Below are 20,131 nucleotides of genomic sequence, written 5' to 3'. Positions count from 1 at the left end.
TTAAGCAGTGGAAAGAGAATGTTTGGGACAAAGTATGAGGGAATAAGTAAAAATAAGCTTAGTCGTTTATCGCCTCATTTTTAATTGTGCCTTATATTTTCTAAATGCTTTCCCTCCCATGGACCACCTTCTTTGGGATGTTTTGTGCTCTCTGGCAGCCATAGTTGGTCGTCCATCCACCTTTCCACATACCAACCAGGATCCCAAGCTTCCCAGTCCTCTGACGGCTTCTCTGTCTATTCTCAAAACTGGGGAGATCAATGAGTGGATCCTATAACTGGATCTGCAACTCAGGGAAACTTCTCTGAAATACTTAGAGGCACTCTACATCTTTTCGCTGGGACCAGGCAGTAAAAACCTCCCCACCTTGTTGAACTAGACCATTGGTGACTATGGGTGAGAATGTCAGGAGATTCAGTGTGGGAATGGTTTGAGAGATGAGAAATCTCAAGGCACCCTTGGATGGACTTCACTCAAAGTGCTGGCCAACTGGCTGAAGGAAACCAAAATGAATCATGCTGAAGTTTCTCAGGCTTTCTGTCTCTTCGGAAATATTCCTCAGTCATTATATTGAGGCTCTGTCCACATAGTGGCAAACCAGGGTGGCAGTAGCGAAATTGGAAGATCCAATGTCTAAAATACGTACATATGTGTGTACACACACACATGCTTGCACATGCACCCAGTCACACAATCGATTTGTGTGTTGCCTTCATTAAAAGAAATTAAACTCCTTGTGTTTGGTCTGAGCTTTCCAGTTTTAGAAAGCACATGCATTGACCTATAATTTAGGTATTAGGCTAGAGATCAGGAATGAGCCTGGAGCACAGGACATCTCATGCAGTTTATCATCTCATCTTCAGGACTCTAAGGCTACCCTTGCCCAAAGTCACAAGGCTGGTTTTGTGTCAGGGCAGCCATTCAAACTGGCAGCCTTCTCTTCCCACTGGCGACATGGTGCCCTCATGGTGCCCTCCCATCTGCTGTGTTCCATCTGTACTGAGTTTTCCAGAGACCCACAGCATCCCAGACCCAGACCCAGTCAGACTAGGAGAACTCTGGGAATCAAAGAGACAAAGGCCCTGAACATCATTAGCACAAAATAATCTGAACCATAGAAACCTTGGAACAAAGGACAATACTTGGGTGAGAATGTATTTTGTAGGATTCTTAGTGCAATAATTTTAAAAGAGATGAAAGAACATTTTGATTTCTAACTTTTTAATTTATTTTTTTGTTCTCCTGCTATAATAATAACCTCAGTCTCAGCCAAGAATTAATTTGGCTTCTCTTCTAAATGGACACCTGCTGGTTTATTTTCTACAGAAACAGACACCGGACACCTTTGCTAATTTTATGGTCTCCAGAAGAAATTTGGGTTGGGGAGCTAAAAAAAAAAAACGACAACTGTCCATTCTTTCAGGCTGAAGTTCTCTTTAGCTTTTGGGAATGGAAACAGCTTTCTTGCCCTCGGTCTCTCCTCTGTCTACCTCTATGAGTGTGTGACTCCAAACTCTGTCCATGCTTATCAGGCCACACGTCTCACCCTGACCATTCACCCTGACAGAACTTTGCCTTGGCATTTCTGTCACATTTCTCTTCTTGTGGTCCGAGTTTTTTTGGGGGGGAAATTACAGGGGCTTGGGGAAAACCTAGTCACGACTATAGCTGCCATTAGACAAGGACCACCAACTTTTTGCCACACTACTCTCACCTTACCTGCCTTACCCCATCCCTTTCCTTCCTCAGGGCCAAAACTGACAATTAGTTCCTTCTTTTGTGTCTTCAATCCCCCCTGTTAGCTGTCTTATTCTCATCAGCATTTAAGCATATCCAACTGTCACCCTCAAACACTTCTTTTGACTCCACATCTCTCCATCTGGCTACTTGGCCATCCCTCTTATCTCTTCTTAGCGGAGTGGGTAACCTGCCTTATCAGCACCAATGCATGGAAACAGTAAATATTGGATGGATGGATGGATGCATGCATGCATGCATGCATGCATGAATGCATAGATGCATGCATAGATGCATGCATAGATGTTTGGGTGGATGCATGGGTAGATGGATGCATGGATGGACAGATGGATGCGTGGTTGGATGCATGGGTGCATGGATAGATGGATGCATGGATGGATGATGGATGGAAGTCTGGTTGCTGCAGTTTAGATTGAGCACGTGCTTCATCCTAATTAATATTATATTATGCTCTTACAGTTTTCTAGCAATTTCATTCATACCTATTATCTCAAATGATTTTCACACAGTGCATAGCTAATAGACATTAAAATGAAAATGTTATGTTTTCTCTTTCTGTCCTCACTAAACTGGCAACAGAAGTTCCTCCTTGAAGAAGGTTTGCATGATAAACCCTGCCCCCTGGTGCTCAGCTCTAGGCTTTGTCCTGGGTCTGATGGGGTAGCTCCTAGTGCCTTTCCATTGTAGCCACATATCTGTTCACTGTTATTGTCCCCAGTTAGAACACAGTCAGTAGTTTGATTGTTTTGTCATCGCCCTTCCCCACCCCACACAGACCATACGAAACATGAACATGTGGCTGGAATTGCCTGAAAAATACCAATTGCCAACTAACTTCCAGACCTAAACTTGTTTTCACAGGAATTACAACTATTTGCCTTTTGAGGCCAAGAAGCCCTGTGTCTACTTTATCAGTTCTTGGGGAGACCAGACGTTTAGGCTGCACTGGTCCAACATGCTGGAGAAAATGGCGGACCTGCTGGTAGGTGATGCTCACAGGTGATGGATTTGAAAATTGGGCAGCCTGAGGCAAAAGGGACCTTTTTATCCACCCAGTAGAGGGTCTTGACCTCAATTTAAATACAAAAAAATTGTGGCTGCTGCTTGCGGGTACATAGTTTCTACCTTCTGGACTGAAGGGAATGAGAATATGTGTTGACTTTAAATAAAACTGTCTGTATTAGAATCCCTGTTCTGCTTCTTAACATTATAGGACCTAGGGATAGGCTGTTTTCCTAATCAGAAGATTAGGGCAGGAGATTGACAACTTTTCCACAGAACTGATAGATCCTGGCTTCAACTCATATAAAATCCTAAGCCCTTAACATGGCGGAGAATTGCCTACAAGGTGAAGTGCTCCCACCTCTCCAGGCCTGCTTCTCACATACTTTCTCCCCTGTTCCAAGCACACTGGACTTCTTGTTTCTTGAAGAAACCAAGCTCCTTTATGCCTCATAGCCATCTCCATGCTGTTCCCTCTGCCTGAGCTACTTTTCCCTCCATGCTTTGACTGTGTAACCCGTTAACCTCCACAGCTCAGCTTCAGCTACTTCCTCAGAGAAGCCAGAAGGCTTCTCTTGTAATGCCCTGTGCTGTACCTTCAGGCCTCTCCATATTTTACAATTGATTGGTGTGTTTATTTGTTCAATAACCATTTCCTACTGTACTGTAGCACCTGGCATAATACCTGGCACCTGAAATGAGCCAATAGTTATTTGAAGGATTGGAGGGAAGTATTTATAACAGGGCCAATATGCAATGGCTGCCAGATTGTTCCACCTAACCCCAGGGAGGAAAGCACCCCTGGGAACTCTGCTTCTTTGGGCTCTTGAGCCTGCCCTTTGTGGTTTCTTTGTGCCTGCTCTCAATTTCTCTTCTCACACCACACAGCTCATGGGGCACCCTCTACTTTCTGTCCCGCATGCCTCACCAGGTGACCTTCTCATTCCATGAAAGCCTGTGCTAAGGAAAAAACAAATTTCTCTCTCTCATTTGCTTTCTAGTTCTGTCTCTAGTTGTGTGAAACAAAGCATCGCCTCTGGCGTTGGGGATTCCAGGCATCAGGGAGGTAGAGTCTGAGGGCGATCTGACGTCACGTTTTGTGGAGGCCACAGACTTGCTTTGAAAGGCTGGTTTTGCTTCTCCTTCAGGCAAAGAGTCTTAGTTTATTTCTAAAAGGCTTGACAAAACAAAGCAGAATGTTTCCCTAGAGACCATTGCTGCCTTTACCATTCATTCCCAATTCCTTTTTCAGTGCCGGCTCCCTGACATGCTTGGCATATCATGGCTAACATGACTGAATGTTTACTAAGCACTAAGCACTGTCTGAAGAAGTCCACACCTTTCTATGGTGGTGCTATACACGGGTGCTCTTATTATCTGACTTTATAGGAAAATGGGCATATGGGCACTAGTTTAGTTATAAGGATAGAGTCTGAATTTGAACAGAGGTAGCTTGACCGTATACCTAAAATTTTAACCACTCCACAATTTTCCTGTTCTTATAGTGAAGGGGAAAGAGGGAAACATATATCCCCAGACATCAGACTTTGATGAGTAATACGATTTTTATAAATTCTGGCAAAGCAGTGATAACATGTATATTGCATTTTGGGTGCCGTATGCCTCCATTGAGAGCCACTGAATTGAGGTCTAAAAAGAAAAGTATGATTATTAAGTATACAAGCACATAGCCATTGTTGTATGCAACCTGTCCTCCTATATCACTTCACCTCCTGCCTCAATTCCTTATAATCAGAAGAATTGATCCCCTTTAAATCAGAATTATTCAGTGTTACTATATTCCCATATAATCAATTGACCTGAATGTTGCTTTTGAAGTTTTTTATATTATATCTCATTTGCTCTACTTTGTTAGATAGTTCCTGACATTAGTTTCCCCCCAGGGTAGACTCTAAATAAATGATTCCCTGTTAAGAAATGATCTGGAATAGAAACAATGAGTTTGAGCAATGCAAGAGAAGGCTTGCATTTGGACTGATTCCAGTGAAAAGCAAGTTTTGAAGTTGGAATGCAGCAGCATTTCCCGGTTCAGGCACAAGAAAATGAGGGAAATCTCCCTTCATTTGTAAAACACAAAAACCAGCAAAATATTGTGTCTGAGGTATTCTGATCGGGGTTTCTACTACAGTGTCTCCTTCTGCCCCTCATCCTTCTACCCCTATGGTTTGTTTCCAGGAAGAAAGTATAGAAGAAGTGAGAGAATTGATCAAGATTTCAGAGAAAGCACCGGAAGACAAAATGAAGACGGTGCTCAGTGACTTCATCGGTCAAAGCAGGTACCGGGAGGACAGCTGGCATATGGGCTGCTGAGCGTATATGGAATCCGCTTTTAATCTCCTTAGAAAATAGTCAATTTCACATGCATTCAGATGAGCATTTCACAGTGTTCTATCCATCTTTATTCGGTTCTGTAATTTAGCTGGCACTTGTGGGCTCGCTGTTGCTTCCTGACACTTAACTAAAGCATAAAACAAAGAAAAAAAAAGAAGAAGAAGAAGAAGAAAAGAAAGACTCAGTGCAGAGACTTATCAATGAAGCAAGAAAAATGCTAGTAGTGTTATCCCAAGCATGGGTCTGCATTTGGTAGATACTCAGCAACTATTTGACAATTGGATTGGATAATAAATCAAATACTATTTAGCAGAATTTTCTATGTAAAACAGTAAGCACCAATTAAGGACTCTGATTCCAGTTGGCTAACAATAATAGTAAAAGATTTAAAAACAGGTCATATGAGTTACCTATTATGGAGTAACAACTCCCAAATTTAGTGACTAAACAGTAATTATGATCTCGGTTTCTGTGGGTCAGGAGTCCAGCTGTGGCTTAGCCAGGCCCTTTGCTTAGAATGTCTTAGACTACAATCAAGGCATTAGCTGGGGCTGCAGTGACCAGAAGGCTCTGTTGGGCAAGCTTTACCGCCAAGCCCACTCCCATGGTTATTTGCATAATTCAGTTCTTCACGGGTTGGTGGATGGAGGACTTCAGTTCCCTGCTGGCTGTCAGTTGGCAGTCAGTCTCAATTCTTCACCACGTGGGTCTCTCGAGGCTACCTCTCACGACATGGTGGCTGACTTCATCAGAATGAACAAGCAAGAAGAGTCAGAGAGAGCATGCCAGCAAGATGGAGGTCATGGTCTTTTATAACCTAATCTTGGAAGTGACACCCCATCCCTCTTGACATACTCTACTATGAGTAAGTCACTAGGTCCAGTGTGCATTCAAAGGGAGGAAATTACACAATAGGAAGAAAAGCAGGAGAAGGGGGCCATTGTAGGGCCTTGCCTACCACATAAGGGAACAATCTGGACTAACTCTTGAAATTAAATAGGTCAAGGGGCACCTGGGTGGCTCAGTCTGACTTCAGCTCAGGTCACGATCTTACCGTTTGTGGGTTCAAGCCCTGTGTCAGGCTCTGTGCTGACAGCTCAGAGCCTGGAACCTGCTTTGGATTCTGTGTCTCCCTCTCTCTCTTCCCCTCCCCCAGTTGCCCTCTGTCTCTCTGTCTCTCTCTCTCTCAAAAATAATAAACATTAAAAAAAATAAATTAATTAGGTCAAGAGTTGGGCAAAAATGAGAATTTAGCATAGTGACAGGCACCTGGGTGGCTCAGTCGGTTGAGCATCTCTTGATTTTGACTCAGATCATGATCTCAGCGTAGTGAGATTGAGCCCCATGTTGAGCTTTGCACTGGGCAGGAGACTGCTTAAGATTCTCTCTCACCCTCTCCTTCTATCCCTCTACCCCTACTCGTGCTCTCTCTCAAAAAAAAAAAAAAAAAGAGAGAGAGAGAAAGATTTTGTCATAATGGAAGCACTAAAGAAGGGGTGGAGACTCACTTGATGGAAGGCAAAAACTAGTAGATAGGGGATAGTTAAATAGCTAAATTCTGCTTTATAAGTTCTGTCTTTCCTAAGCTCTCAATTACCCATCATTTTTGCTTTGGAAAGCAAATAAGTATATAGATTTCTTTCTATATTTCTTTTCCATTTCTCATTATAGAAGCAGTATCCATCAGTGTTGCTCTTGCTGTGAGCTAAGTGTCACCTGCAGTTCTCTTTGAGCATCTTTAAAAAGCTTCATGATCTCATATTTTTAGAAACTGTTTGTGGGCAAATTATAGCTTAATAATTTTCTATATTAGGGGGCTCTTTAGGGTGATGATCATTACCCTTTCTCTTCAAGTTTATAAGCAACTGGATACATATTTATGAGGGTCAGACAGAGATCAAAATGTTCCTTTATATTTGGTAAACTTGAATTGGAGAAAGCAGCTTGGACCTGAGGTCAAGGTGGGCTTCCTGTTTCCTCCCTGCTGCCGACCTCTTCATGGTTAAGCGGCTGAACTTCTGGATCTTCTCCACCAGAAGGGACAGGTCACTTGCCCCAGGAAGGTGAGGAGGCTGTCCACAGGTCACAGCAGTCTGGGGCCGAAAGATCAGGAATGGACACAAACAGGTACCATGGTCATTTACTCCAAATCTGTTGAGGAAATCAATGGTTTCTCCCCCTGAGAGAGAGGGAGAGAGAGATCAGAAGTCAGATGTGTCCACCATGTCTCCTTGCGCTGGTCCATTCGGGAGTGGAATGGAGTTTCTTGTGTCTCTCAGAAAGGTAGACATGTGGCAACAAGATGACTTCTTCAAAATATAATCCTTTATCTTCTTTTTTTTTTTTAAGTGTTTTATTTATTTCTGAGAGAGAGAGAGACAGCGTGAGCAGGGGAGGGCCAGAGAGAGAGGGAGTCACAGAGTCTGAAACAGGCGCCAGGTTCTGAGCTGTCAGCACAGAGCCCGCTGCGGGGCTTGAACCCACGAACCATGAGATCATGACCTGAGCCAAAGCCAGAGGCTTAACCGACTGAGCCACCCTGGCGCCCATCCTTTATCTTCTTTTTTTTTATTTCTAGGAAAGAGAGAGAGAGACAGAGTGAGCAGGGGAGGGTCAGAGAGAGAGGGAGTCACAGACTGAAACAGGCTCCAGGCTCTGAGCTGGCAGCCAGCACAAAGCCCGACGCGGGGCTCGAACCCAGGAACCGCGAGATCATGACCTAAGCGAAAGTCGGACGCTTAACCGACTAGGCCACCCAGGCGCCCCAATCTTCTTTTTTAAAATCAAGAGAAAATGGGGCGCCTGGGTGGCTCAGTCAGTTAAGCCTCTGACTTCGGCTCACATGAGGATCTCATGGTTCATGGGTTTGGGCCCCACGTCAGGCTCTGTGCTGACAGCTTGGAGCCTGGAGCCTGCTTCTGATTCTGTGTCTCCCTCTCTCTCTGTCCCTCCCCCCCCCATTCACACTCTGTCTCTCTCTCTCTTTCTCAAAGATAAACAGTAAACAAAAATTTTAATTAAGAAATTAATAAATAGAAATGAAGAGAAAATGTGACTTGACTAGTATGTCCGAAGAGAATTGCTGGTGAGGTTTCCAGCTCTGACACAGGGCCCCTCACCGGGAAGTGTGGCATCTTCCCCTTTTTGTTTCCTTTGTCATTGATTTTTCTGGTTAGATGAGCAGTATTAGATGCTCATCTAACCAAGAAACCGTAGGAATATACAAAGAAAAAGTGTTCTCAGTTCTCTCTCCAGTCCCATTCAGCAGAGACAAGTTTGATCTGTCCTCCTGGATTTTTTTTCCTGTGCATTTGCAAACCCACACATTCATGAACACTGTATTTTTCCACAAATGTTAACACGTGTTGTTCAACAGGTTGCTCTTTCACTCCACAAACTAGCACTAGAATCTTCCTACAGTAGTACATAGTAGTCCTCAGTATTTAATTGTGTGATACGTATCGCGTATTTAACTTGTCTCTGATATACTAGTTGTTGTTACTTATTTTGCTAGTATAAACAATGCTGTGATAAGCATTACTGTATAAACATCTTCTTGCAAAAATTTTCAGTTGTTTTTGAAGGACAGAATTCTAGCTTATTTTTTGGATCAAATTATGTAGACATTTAATTTTTGGCAAGTGCTGTCAAATTGTCTCTTAAACAATTAGTGAAGGAGAGTGACTATTTCCCCACTGACCTTGAATATTATCCAACTGGTAATAGGTGAAAATTGCATTGATTTTAATTTGCATTTAAATTTTCACTAATGAGGGCATTATCATATTTCCCCAAGTTTTAAAGCCATTTATATTTCTTCTTCAATTGCATTCATAACCTCTACCATTTTTTTATTTATTATTATTATTATTATTATTTTAATATAATTTATTATCAAGTTGGCTAACATACAGTGTATACAGTGTGCCCTTGGCTTTGGGAGTAGATTCCCATGATTCATCGTTTACATACAACACACCAGTGTTCACCGACAAGTGCCCTCCTCAATGCCCATTACTCATTTTCTCTTCTCTCCCACCCCCTCCCATTAACCCTCAGTTTGTTCTCTGTATTTAAGAGTCTCCTATGGTTTGCCTCCCTCTCTGTGTGAAGTCATTTTCTCCCCTACCCTTCCCCCATGGTCTTCTGTTAAGTTTCTCAAATTCCACATATGACTGAAAACATGATTTGAACTTATTTAAGAAAAAATTTTTTAAATATTTATTTTGAGAGAGAGAGAAACAGACGGAGTGTGAGCGGGGGATGGGCAGAGAGGTAGGGAGACACAGAATCCAAAGCAGACTTTAGGTTCTGAGCTGTCAGCATAGAGTCCAACACTGGATTCAAACTCACAAACTGTGACATCATGACCTGAGCCAAAGTCGGATGCTTAACCAACTCAGCCACCCAGATATCCTGATTTGAACATGTTTTTAACATCATGCCTCCAAGTGTTACTACTCAGTCGCTGGTAGAGTTTTTAACATGCAAGGACATCTCCCAGTATTGACTCTAAAATATTTTTTACATACAACTTTTCAGGAAACTCTTGATGTGTGCTAAATGTGTAAGATGATGGAAAACTGCATTATTTTATGTTTGTCGTTATGACCTTAGATAGCAATCACAATAGATATGTATGTGAAAGAAAATAGGAAAACAAACATCTATTCCCCCAAACTAATGTGGGGTCTGGGCATCATTTCCAATCCTCACTTTGGCTCTTAGAAAAATTAGTGCACCATTGCTTAATTCTTTTTTTTTTTTTTAATGTTTATTTGTCTTTGAGATAGAGAGTGAGTAGGGGAGGGGCAGAGAGAGGGGGAGAGATCTGAAGCAGGCTCCTTCTTCACTGGTAGCAGAGAGGCAGGCCTGATGCAGGGCTCAAACTCCTCAACAGTGAGATCATGACCTGAGCCAAAGTCAGACACTTAACTGACTGAGCCACCAGGCACCCCCATCATTGCTTAATTCGAAATGAGAAATCTTGGTTCTGTGGCTTCATCCACTTTCTCATTGTGTTGCAGAAAGTGTATTTGCAAATCTCTGGAAGTACGTAAATGGATTTTCACTAAGTAGGTTTCAAAATTGTTATTCTCTTACAGTGCCTTTATCTCTGAAGCAGAAAAGAAGCCCAAGATGTTGAACCAAACCACTTTAGATAAGAAACGACTTACGCTCTATTGGCAGGAGCTGGTATGTGAAAATCTATTTATACTTTGAACAGAATTAAAACATGTGCTTTAAAAATAAACCTCACAGATGAGCATAGGTCACAGGCCAGATGAGGATAAGGTTCTAAAGGTTATACATCTGCGTGATGTAGAAGCATGAGTGAGAAGTGAATATATGGGTAAGTTGGAAAGGAATGAGCATTTATTGAATGTTTATAAGAATGATCTAGAAACCCATCAGTCCTATATCCTATTCTGATGGATTTCCTCCTTGACCATTTTCTCGACATTTATATTTTGTCAAAGGCATAGACTCTTTTTGCCTCACAAATGGAGAGACCAAAAAAGAAAAAAAACCAAACTGTTATTCGCCTCCTTGGTTTCTTTCCATTAAGAATTGTGAAGAGTTGTAAGCTTTCTTGACAGTGGGGCAGGAGCCGATCCCTCTCTGTGTCCTGGAGAACCCGCACAGCTCTGCGTGCCTCACAGATCCTCCGTTCCTATCGAATGGTTGAGAGCTGCCAGACCAGCTCAGACCCTGGCTTATCTCACCTCGAAACTTCAGCTCCAACAGCAGCACCACGGGATGTTTTGTATGAGGCCATGATAATTCTTCAAAGAAAAATGACTCCGTGTTTGACTGGTCAGGGGCATTTTGAAGATGCGAGTGGGGCTCAGCGAGATTAAAGGATTTTTTTAAAGGTCACAGCTAATTAATCATAGTCTAGACACTAAAACCCACATCTCTAAACAGGCTCACCTTTCTTCCCAGAATAATAAACAAGGGTTTATGTACTCCTCCTCTGTATTCCAAGGGAGGCCAGATTTTCACTATATAGATCTTCCTACCCCATTTCTTCTTTAGCACCTCCAGCTGCCTTTCCCTGTCTCTGCAATGTCATCTACTGCATATTGCCCACAGAGCTCTACATTGAGAAATAAAGAGCTTTCTCAACCTCCAGCAGTCCTTGGCCTGAACCAGTCCATGCATTCAATATCTTGTGGCGGCCCAGCTCTCCCTTCTCATCTCTGGACCTGTATTTCCACCCTTCCAGTGGGCACATCATCTACCTGTCTCACAGCACCTCCAACTCAACCCACCCTATGAAACCCATCAGGTTCCAATGTAACTTTGTTCCACATCCTCTATTAGCGCCATCAGCTATACTTGTTGCTCCGACCAGAAGCCTAGACTCAACTTTAAATCTTTATTCCTAACCCTCAATAGTCAATTAGACCATAGGCCCTGTTGATTCCTCCCCTTAAAGACTCTGGAACTTGTTCCACTTCTTCATCCCCAGAATCTCTGCCTACACCAATTTCCTTAGCACCCACTAGGCCCAGACTATGGCTTCCTCCAGCCCATCTTCCATACCACAAGCAGAATGGTCCTTCTAAAACACAAACCTGATTAGATCACCATTGCTTCAAAAATCACTGGCATCTGTCAGGCATACATACCTTCTGTCTGCAATTGGTTTCTCTACCTGGACTTTCCTTTCTCTTCTTATCACCTGATGAATTCCATTCCTTTTTAAAGACCCAGCTCAAATGTCATGTCATCTATAAAGCCTAGCTCTGCCTCTCTCTGGTCTCCTGATGTTTTGCACATACATCACTTTTAGCTCACCAGACTGTCAAAGTCTCAGGGAAGGAAGCCTGTGTCTTCCTCTGTCCTGGGCCTTAGCTCCTAGGATAGTACCTGATACACATCAAGTATTCAGTCCTCCTGGCCAGCACTTACCAAAGGCTTCCTATGTGCCAGACTCTATGCTAGGTGCTGGGAACACAGAGCTGCAAGTACTTGGTACTAGCCCCTGAGGAATTCATTAATTGATTGGCTTATTCATTCTGCAAACATTCATTTAACACTAGCTATGTGTCAGGAACTCTGCCAGACACTGAGAACAAAGTAAGAGCAAAGTAAGAACAAACCAGAGGATGTCCCTGTCCTAGTGAAGTTTATATTTCAGTGGAGAAGACAGAAGATTGAAAGGTAAACAACAAATAAACAAAATGATTACAGGTTATGGTTATGAAGGAAACTTTGTAAGGCCATGGTGATCAGAAAATGTGGGGGACATGATGCAATGGTGACATTGGAGCTGAGGCTTGGGAAGGAACGAGCCATGCAGAGTCCAGGAAGAGCATCTGAACAAGAGGAAAGCCCACTGGTCTTGAGTACGGACTGAGCGTGGCATGTCTGGGGCCTTCGTGAGGACCAGTGTGCCTGGGCCCCAGCGTATGAAGCAAAGCAATGTGAGATGAAGCAGAGAGTAGGCAAGACCCATTCACGCAGGGTGCCAGAAATCACTATAAATGTTTGGGGGTTTCGTCTGCACAAAAATGCAGCTGAGTGAATGAATCCAAATAAACACTTGGATATTCCAAACACTCAGACTGAGTGGCAGTGTTTCTCAAGTGACACCAGGTTGGTCTGGAAGCATCCCTCAAGCATCTGGAAGAAGAAGTAAGGGCGTTGACTAAGGACGTGGGTTCTGGACTCAGTGGGGCCCAGCTCTAGCTTGGCCTTCCGGTCCTGCATTGCTCTCTCAGCAATGGTACCCGCCCCGGGAGCCTGCTGTGAGAAGCAATGAGGAGTAATTCAGCAGGTAGAGCTTTGCCTGGCAGAGTAAGAACTCAATACATTTTAGTTCTTGGATTTAGGCCCTGGCTCACAGAGCTATTGGACCTTGACAAATCTCTGACTTTTCCAGACCTTGGCTTCTATTCTATCAAACAAAGGTGAGATGATATTCATTGGCCGCCATATGTCTATGAAATTTCTGTTAAATGAACAGTGTGCACCCTGGCAGACCCTGAAACAGCTCCATGAATGGCTCGGTGTGGAACTTAACAAGCACCTTCAGGATTCACCAGCAACAGGATAGTACTTACTGTCCAAATGGCTAGAAAAATCTACATGGACTCTTGTCTTGTTTCAGGAAGCAATGGCCAAGGAGGCCAAGGCAATCATTCAGCAGCAGAAGAAAAAATTATCTCTTGATGAAATGATCCATGAAGCCGAAATCTTTGTGGAAAAAATCCGCTTCCTCGTTGATGAGGTAATCATCTCTAAGGCAAACTTCCTTTAGGGGATTAGACCAAATATATTCCTAGTGAAGTTTGAATGTTTGATAAGGATAAAAGATGGAGAGCAATGCTCTCTTCCAAGCCCTGCAGAGTGAGCAGGCACTATTAGTTTAGGGGTGAGAAGGGAGATTTTTAAATTAAGCCAAACATGTACAGCTTTATTGATTTTTTTAAATGAAGCCTGAGTGGGGTGCCTGGGTGGCTTAGTTGGTTAAGCGTCCGACTTTCGCTTAGGTCATGATCTCACGGTTCGTGGGTTCGAGCCCCGCGTCAGGCTCTGTGCTGACTGCCAGCTCAGAGCCTGGAGCCTGTTTCAGTCTGTGACNAATGCTCTCTTCCAAGCCCTGCAGAGTGAGCAGGCACTATTAGTTTAGGGGTGAGAAGGGAGATTTTTAAATTAAGCCAAACATGTACAGCTTTATTGATTTTTTTAAATGAAGCCTGAGTGGGGTGCCTGGGTGGCTTAGTTGGTTAAGCGTCCGACTTTCGCTTAGGTCATGATCTCACGGTTCGTGGGTTCGAGCCCCGCGTCAGGCTCTGTGCTGACTGCCAGCTCAGAGCCTGGAGCCTGTTTCAGTCTGTGACTCCCTCTCTCTCTGACCCTCCCCTGCTCACTCTGTCTCTTTCTCTGTCTCCTAGAAATAAATAAACATTTTAAAAAAAAATAAATGAAGCCTGAGTATTCAGGAGAAATAAAAAGCATATTCCTTAATGGAATCAAGAAAGTCAAAATAAGTCAAAGTATGGGGACTTTAATTAGTTTTCAACTGTAAGTGGATTTAAACTCATATCCAGTAAAAGTCAAAACAGCTTCTCCTTTAAAGTTAGTTGTAAACAGTAGCTTTTGTGACTTATAGAATGTTCTAAAAAGGTCCTCATATTTGCTTTTGTCAGATACTGGATTTTTTACGGGAAGGTTTCAAGGAGAGATACAGAAAATTACTGCTTCTGTCTGTCAATCTCGAAAGTTGTATATCTTGTTGCAAATCCATCACTGCCCAGGGACGTAATAAACAGTGAGACAGGAAGTCATTTTAGCAGATGCAGGAATTTTAATAAGCACCCAGAAGGTTCAAACCAAGCATCAGGACTTCAGGTCTGTGACTGACCAACCCTCTGGCTAGGAAAACCTCTTCGCTGATGTTTCCATATAAAGAGAGAAGGGATGCCTTCTAGCAGAACAAATTACACCAGAGGATTATGGGTTTAGAAAGGCAGAGCACGGCTACGAGCCCAGGAAAGTAAAAGCATGGTTTATGACAATGTACCTCCCTTTTGATTTGGTAGCTATGTTGGCTCAGAAATATGCATTTCAAACACTTACAACATAATGGGCCTCTTAGCAGGGAATTCTGTAATTCCTGTCTTGATTAGCTCAATTTTAAAGTAGAATTTAATGTGTAAGTTAGTCAGATTTCTCCTGAATAACAACCTAAAATAGAGCTAAAATACTTGGTAACCATATTTTAGGTCTAAAGTCCTTTGAAGAATTGTTTTTCCTTCCTTAAGAGCAAATAGAGGGGTGCCTAGGTAGCTTAGTCAGTTAAGCGTCCAATTTCGGTTCAGGTCATGATCTCACAGTTCGTGAGTTCATTCCCCGCCTTGGGCTATGTGCTGACAGCTCAGAGCCTGGAGCCTGCTTCTAATTCTGTGTGCATCTCTCTCTGTCCCTCCCCCACTCACACTCTGTCCCTCTTCCTCATAAGTAAATAAACATTAAAAAAATTTAAAAAAGAGCAAATAGAAAGACATTCATGGATGTTAGCTTTTGCTTTTTCATTTGAATATTCTGGAAAGCTACCTGGCTCTTAGGAGGACCAATGTTTGAGTCTAAATCATTACATGATTACAAAAAACAACAACAACAACAAAAGGGGAAGATATTTGTTTCATAGATGGAGAAAAGTAGGCCACCAAAGATGTCAAATCATGGATCCCACTTGCATGTCCTTAAGATACAGTAGCCAAGTTAGACATAATGGGGTTTATATGTACTTACAAGTCATGACATAAGGCTTTCCCAAAGAAGCTACACTTAACTTGCTTGATTGCATAGACGTTTAAGTGCCTTGATGGTTTAAGTCACAGAATTTGTTTTACAGAGAGGGACTGTCTCAGGGAGGAGAATTTTGGAAGGGTACTTGTTAAGCACCAACCCATCAAATCCATTTCCCTCCGTTCCACAGCCACAGCACACCATCCCTGATGTCTTCATCTGGATGCTCAGCAACAACAGGAAAGTGGCATATGCCCGCATCGCCTCCAAGGACCTGCTCTATTCCCCTGTCAGTGAGCAGATGGGCAAACACTGTGGGAAGATCAAAACTCATTTCCTCAAAGTAAGTCTGCACTATTTTTGACTCAACGATAGGAAATCTCTGCTTTTCCTGAGTCTCTCAGCATTCTTCATGTGTGTCCATGTCTCTGACTTTTCCCCAACACTTTCAAAGGTCTGAGGACAGACAGCTGAAATACCTTGTCTCCTCTTGATTCAAACTGTGATTTAGTAGACCATCTTGAGGCTGAATATTCTCCAGTTTTCCATTACCATGTCAACAGACACATATGAAAGAGTTTTTTTTTTTTAATGTAGCAGATGTACCTCAAGGTTGCTTTAATTTTTATTTCTTTGATCATTAGGAAAACTAACTGTTTTTCTATTAGTTTTCTCTCTACCTTTTCTCTTGCATAATTTATCCATGACATCTCTTCACATGAGTTCATCTACATTTTAAAAAATAGATTTCAAGGAAAATTACAAGAAAAAAAGATTGTATTTCACAGAACTGGCAGTTCAAGATTCCTGGTGGCTTCCAGTTGTGAAATTTCATGTAGGTTCCCTGTACCCTTCAGGCAGATAGGTCACCTGATGTCTCCCCTGATGCATCATGAGTGGACAATCATAGGTACAGTCTCTGGATGGATGCTACTGTTTCTAAATCAAAATTTGAGCCTTTCTTGGAGACCCTGGGTATTTTACCTATACTATAAATTTCTATCTCAGAAGCAAACTTGAAAAAATATGGAGAAAAAGTGGTCAAGGGGCTTGGCACTCACCAGTGACTGACAAGAATGTATAATTTGACTGACTAACTCTTCCCAACTCATAGGAGATTTTCCTGGAAATTGTAGTTCTGATTTCTTGCTACAACATAATTATCTTCCACTGCTTCAGGGGGAGGGTGAGAAGGCTCATTAACCATACCGTATGAAGAATGGGTGAAGAGATAACAATGTTTAACTGAGAAGAGAAGATTTGATGTCCTGATAGAGATTTTTAGTATTTGTAGGGCTACCACATGGATGATGAGTTGAGTGAGTGAGTGAGTATGTGTATGTGTTTCCAGAGGATCTAACCAGGACCTATGATAGCCATGAGAGGGAAATGGTTTCCTATATGGAGGTCCATATTTGATCTTAGTCCTTTTGATATAAATATGGCAATGGGCAGGTAGATTGGATAGCCTCTAAGTGCCATCCAAATGTTTTAGAGTCTACTTAGATGTGATTATTAAATGTTGCAGACAGAAGAGACATTATCAAATGTTGTAGGGGATAATCATTTAATACTTAGGCTTTGAAATGAGGTAAATCTGGTTGGAATTTGTATTAGTTTATCAGGGCTGCTGTAACAAAGTACCACCGAGTGGCTTAAACAACAGAAATGCATTATTTCACAATTCTAAAGGTTGGAAATCTGAGATGAAGGCATTGGCAGAGCCATGCTCCTTCTGAAAACGCTAGGGAAGCACCTGTCCTAACTTCTGGCAGTTCTTGGCCAGTAGGAGCATAACTCAAATCTCTATATTGTGTTCTCCCTGTGGGTATGTATCCCTCTTCACATGATGTCCTTTTTGTTAAGAATCACACCGCAGTTGGGGCGTCTGGGTGGCTTAGTCGGTTAAGCATCCGACTTTTGCTTAGGTCATGATCTTGCGGTTTGTGGGTTCGAGCCCCGCATCGGGCTCTGTGCTGTCAGCTCAGAGCCTGGAGCCTGTTTCAGAGTCTGTATCTCCCTCTCTCTCTGACCCTCCCCTGCTCACGCTGTCTCTCTCTCTCTCTCTCTCCTAGAAATAAATAAAAATATTAAAAAAAAAAAAGAATCACACTGCAGTTTTAACTTCATGTTAACTGTATCTTCTATGACCCTATTGCCAAATAAGGTCTTATTCTAAGCCAATGAGTGGTAGGACTTCAATGTATGAATTTTAGGGGAATACAGTTTAACCCATTACAGAATTCTGGGGCTAATATTTACAGGGTGCATGACCTTGGGCAAGTTACCTAACATCTCTGTGTCTCCTCTTCTTCAGCCATCAAATGGAGATGGTGCTGAGGGTTAAGTGGATAACTGTCTATAAAGAACGCAGAGTGTATATCATCCAGGGTAATCACTCAGTCAGTGTTGGCACTCAAACAGATTGGCATCCAATATCTAGGGGATGTGTCTGAATTGTGTGCCCCTTCATATCTGCTGAAGTATTTGTGGCTCTGTATGTTATTTTCTGTAATGCATGTTGTTTTTGTCATGTATGTTGTTTTCTGTCATGTGTATAATATGATTTTTTAACTGGTCCCTGTAAAATGGTAACCAAAAAAAATGTTCACTCTAGTTATTTACCACAAATGTCAGGGCTTCTCTTCAAGTTTCTCCATCCAAGGAATTCTGGGGTCACGAGAAACATTTGTCCTAAAAATAGCAAATCGTTTCCGAGGGCTCTGCTAAAAATACTAGAAAATCAGTGTAAAGTTACTTCCTCCCAAATAGTTTGATGTCTGCTTGCCTTATTTAAAATTAGAACAAAGAACAACTAACTGTCAAATAAAACCAGAGGTTGGACATAACTGAGAGTTCAGAATCTTCGCCCTGTGGCCCTCACTGACGTCTTTGTCTGTATTTTCCTTTTGTCATTGCAATCACTCTGGGCAATAGCTTTTTTTTTTTTTTTTTTACAAATAGTTTATTGCCCGGCAATAGCTTTTTAAATGTCGTTTAATTCATTTGCACTGACTTGATGAATCATCTAGATAAGATGATTCAGCAGAACCGTTTCCATTCTGATTTGATTGTCACCATTGCTTTTCATTCCCTCTCTCCATCTCTGTTTCTGTCCGTTTCTCTTCACCGAAATGCTAAATCTGAAGAAAACAAGAGTGGCATCAGGGAGGCAAAGTGTTCACTGCCTGCCGCTCACTCTGATTTCTTAGCTGAGAATTAAAATTGCAGGAAGACAGATAATAGACTGCAAACCTCAAAAATCTGTAGGCCAGAGTTTCCTCAGAGTTTATGCTGTGCAACAGCTCCTGGCTCCACAAACTTCCATGTTCAAATCCATTTGGGAGGTTGCAGGTGCATCCTCTCGAGGGGTGTCACGGTGCCCATTAGCTGGCGGAAGGCTTCCAGAAGTTCTGCAGTCAGGAAACATCTTTAACTTTTACAGCCCGTGCTTGCCAACCTTATTCATCTAGAATAGTTATTTACAAATGTTATGAAACTACTTTTACTAGGGGTCCAGTTCGGGGAATGTTAATCTAGAGGAAACTAAAGTGTGTCATCTGAAGTCACATGGCCAAATAAATAGTAAATGGTAATAGTAAATCCTGGTTCCTGGTTCCATGATCTTTCTCTTAAAAAAATTTTTTTTTAATGTTTATTCATTTTTGAGAGAGAGAGAGAGAGAGAGAGCACAAGCAGGGGAAGGGCAGAGAGAGAGGGAAACACCGAATCCAAAGCAGGTTCCAGACTCCGAGCTGTCAGCACAGAACCCGAGACGGGGCTCGAACCCACAAACCATGAGATCATGACCTAAACTGAAGTCAGAGGTTTAACTAAGCCACCCAGGCACCCCATCTTTCTTTTTTTTCTAATTTAAATATATTCATAATGCTATAGTGAACAGGGTGGAATCGCTGGAACAAAATTTGCTAAGCTCAGCTCAATCCACCATCCAAAAGAGCAGAGCTCTCCCACTGCGGTCTCCTCCCCACCTTACCCGTAGTGGCCGCAGGGTGGAAAAGGATGTCCGTGACCCAAAGGAAACTCCCTGTGGGAGGAGCTGAATGTGCTCAGAACCCAGCTAGAGGGTGGTGCTCCATTTTCCTTTTCTCTTTTCCTGGAATCATGGCTTCATGTGAATACCCCCCACCCCCAGCTGGACTCCAGAGAGCCCTTCATTGATCTTGCCTCCATCTCTATCCTATCTCCTGAGTCCAGCCAGTCCTCAGGACCCCAGCTCTCAGTCCACATTTATCTAGGATGCGGCACAAAGTGATGATTGGGTCCTGCCACATACAAACGTCTACAAAGCAAGCAAACCCTCTCTTTCTGATACTAGTTGACCAACTTCAGCACAATCTGTGTGAATTAACCATCTCTGGCTCCTTTTTCTGACTTGCCAAGACTTCCCCTGTTTTTATTTTTTATTTTTTTTTATTTTTATTTTTTTATTTTTATTTTTTTTTAAATGTTTTATTTCTGAGAGAGAGGCAGCGTGAACAGGAGAGGGTCAGAGAGAGAGGGAGACACAGAATCTGAAACAGGCTCCAGGCTCTGCGCTGTCAGCACAGAGGCCGATGTGGGGCTCAAACCCACAAACCGTGAGATCATGACCTGAGCCGATGTCGGATGCTTAACCAACTGAGCCACCTAAGCGCCCCTATTTTTTATTTTTTACAAATAGTTTATTGTCAAATTAGTTTCCACATAACACCCAGTGCTCATCCGCACAAGTGTCCTCCTCCATGCCCATCCC

At 42.6% G+C, this 20,131-nt stretch overlaps 1 protein-coding gene across 2 annotated transcripts in view; it reads left to right on the top strand.

Moving 5' to 3' along the window:
- The window catches only part of FER1L6 (fer-1 like family member 6), a 121,617-nt gene that overhangs the window by 29,097 nt on the left and 72,389 nt on the right, over positions 1-20,131 (top strand). For both annotated transcript variants that reach the window (XM_077764622.1, XM_077764631.1), the window contains exons 13-17: positions 2,620-2,740; positions 4,957-5,057; positions 10,218-10,308; positions 13,232-13,351; positions 15,566-15,718. In XM_077764622.1, the coding sequence (XP_077620748.1) occupies positions 2,620-2,740; positions 4,957-5,057; positions 10,218-10,308; positions 13,232-13,351; positions 15,566-15,718 (586 nt within the window). The remainder of the gene's footprint in view (positions 1-2,619; positions 2,741-4,956; positions 5,058-10,217; positions 10,309-13,231; positions 13,352-15,565; positions 15,719-20,131) is intronic.

This window comes from Crocuta crocuta, unplaced genomic scaffold (genome assembly GCF_008692635.1).
Source record: "Crocuta crocuta isolate KB4526 unplaced genomic scaffold, BGI_CrCroc_1.0 scaffold260, whole genome shotgun sequence".
NCBI lineage: Eukaryota > Metazoa > Chordata > Mammalia > Carnivora > Hyaenidae > Crocuta > Crocuta crocuta.
This window is presented reverse-complemented; position numbering and strand designations above follow the sequence as displayed.